This window comes from Tachyglossus aculeatus, unplaced genomic scaffold (genome assembly GCF_015852505.1).
Source record: "Tachyglossus aculeatus isolate mTacAcu1 unplaced genomic scaffold, mTacAcu1.pri scaffold_78_arrow_ctg1, whole genome shotgun sequence".
Taxonomy (NCBI): Eukaryota; Metazoa; Chordata; class Mammalia; order Monotremata; family Tachyglossidae; genus Tachyglossus; species Tachyglossus aculeatus.
The window spans coordinates 38,965-41,461 of record NW_024045093.1 but is presented as its reverse complement, the minus strand read 5'-3'; the positions used below and the strand labels follow the sequence as shown (position 1 = coordinate 41,461).

The window sequence follows — 2,497 nt, the reverse complement described above, 5'->3', positions numbered from 1 at the left end:
TGGGCAAGTTGGTTCACTTCATGGCACCTCAGTTTCCTCAACTGTAAAATGGGAATTAAATACCTGCTCTTCCTCCTACTTGGACTGTGAGCTCTTTGTGGGACAGAAACTATCCAGTCAGATTATTCTGTGTCTACTTCAGGGCTCAGTACAGCATTTAGCACTTAGTAAGCACTTAGAAAATACCACAATTGTCATTATTTTCATTATACTTCTAATTATTATTATTGTGTTTAATGGTGGTGAGATAACCATTCTACATTATGTATAGCAACAATAATCTGAATGACTTTCAGGTTTCACTGTCAAAGAGTAATATTGTCCATCAAGAGCTATTTTTGTGTTGGAGTATATTCAAGATGGGTTTTGTTTCATCTGAAAGTGGGTGGCTATTTTGGTGATTAAAACCTGATGCAGGGCCCACTTGTGCAGGCATGGGACATTCTTATTGATTTTCCCAAGTCCAGGTGGTCCCTAAGGTTTTGCTCCTTCTTTCTTCATCACAGAATGTTGGCTCTGCTGCTTCAAATCTGTCCAAATACCAAAAAAAAAAATCTCTCTTCTCCTTCACCCATAAAAGTCATTACTATGTCACCCTGGACACATTGATTTCACTTATTGAGTATATAATCCGGAGTGGTCTCTCATTTACCAAAACTATCTGCTTTCGCTTGTATTCTTCCCTTAAGAGGATTCCAATTGCTATTAGAATGTACTAAAAGGAGTTTTTTAATTAATGTGTATAATGAGAAGGAGGACTTAAACATGTACAGGAAATGGCATTCATTGTTCCGACAATTCAAAATACATTAAAACCTTCAAGTATGGTTCTTTTAGAAGAGATTATGCCACAGTGATTTTCCTTAAAGCATTTGAAGAACCCACTGGTTTCTTCCTTCTCCCAGTGAAAAAAAAAAACAAGGTAATTCTCAGAAAGTGATTCACTTATCTCCTGAAGTCATTATTTGGCTCCATATCTTCCTCACGGCATTTTTCACCTCCTCATTTCTCACAGTGTAGATCTAGGGTTATAACATGGGACTACTGAAAACATAGAATATGGCCACTGTTTTTTCCATGGGGAAGGTGGAGGCAGGCCTCATGTAGGTGAAGATACAGGGAACAAAGAACAGCATGACAACCTTGACATGAGAGCGACAGGTGGAGAGGGCTTTGCACCTTCCCTCTGAACTATAATTTTTTAGGGAGTTCAAGATGACCATGTAGGAGACGACCAACATGAGGAAACAGACAGTGCAGATCAGGCCACCGTTGATAGCCACCGACAGGCCCACGACGTAGGTGTTTGTGCAGGCGAGTTCCAACAAAGGGTACATGTCACAGAAAAAAGGATCAATGACATTGGGATCACAGAAGGGCAGCCGGAATAGAATGGGAATCTGAATTATTGAATGAAAGAAACCCAATACCCAGGCTACCCCCACCAGTAGGACACACACCTGCCAGTTCATGATGATCAAATAGTGCAAGGGTTTACAGATGGCCATGTAATGATCAAAGGCCATCACAATGAGAAGGATGACCTCTGTCATTCATTCATTCAAACATATTTATTGAGCGCTACTGTGTGCAGGGCCTGTATTAAGTGCTTGGGAAGTACAAGTTGGCAACATATAGAGACGGTCCCTACCCAACAATGGGATTACAGTCTAGTCCTTCCAAAGGAGTGTGATAGAAAGAGCTGGACCATACAGCCATCATAGGATATGACTTTTCTAGCAGACAGGCTGTCTACAATCATTTTGGGAGTAGTGAAAGAGGAGTAGAAAGCACCTATGAAAAATAAGCACCAGAGGGAGTAGTACACAGGGGAGCTGAGATTCTGACTGACCTTGATGGTTATAACCACAAGCAGGTTTCCCAAAAGAGTTACCAGGTAAATGATTAGAAACAAAACAAATAAAGGTTTCTGCAACTCTGGATTCCAGGTAAGTCCCAAGAGAATGAATTCGGTCACTTTGTTCATTTTTTCCATCAATTCAGTGCTGGTGATGATCAGACTGGTGAGCATGCACAACAGAGAACTGGTTTACTTGAAAAGATAAAGATAATTGAATTTCTTTAGCACCAATTTTTTTTCCATGGAACCCAAGGTACTTAATTTATATTACCTAACATTTCACTCATTCTTGAAACACCTTGGTCCCATTTGACAGAAAGAAAAATCAAGCCAAGTAACAATCAATCAATGGTATTTACTGAGTGCTTACTCTCTGCAGCACTCTGCAGCATATCGACTGCTTCGATATGCTGAATCCAGTATTCTTTCCACTTAGTTCAGAGCTTGTCCACCAGCATGATTAGTACCACTGGTAGCATTTCACTTGGATTTTCACGCTTTAGTCACACCTTCCTCAGTCCCACAGAATTTACGTACCTACCTGTAATTTATTTATTTATAATTAATGTTTTCTCCGCCTCTTGATGGCAAGCTCATTGTGAGCAGGAAACATGTCTACCAAATCTGTAGTATTTT

The 2,497-nt window shown here is 40.1% G+C and overlaps 1 protein-coding gene across 1 annotated transcript; it reads right to left on the bottom strand.

Moving 5' to 3' along the window:
• Positions 1 to 1,028: 1,028 nt before the first annotated feature.
• LOC119924078 (olfactory receptor 4A15-like) lies at positions 1,029 to 1,996 on the bottom strand. The gene is made up of 2 exons (XM_038743143.1): positions 1,677 to 1,996; positions 1,029 to 1,551 (listed from the first exon to the last, which is right to left on the bottom strand). Exons 1-2 carry the CDS (start codon positions 1,994 to 1,996, stop codon positions 1,029 to 1,031), a joined length of 843 nt encoding a protein of 280 aa, XP_038599071.1.
• Positions 1,997 to 2,497: the final 501 nt, after the last annotated feature.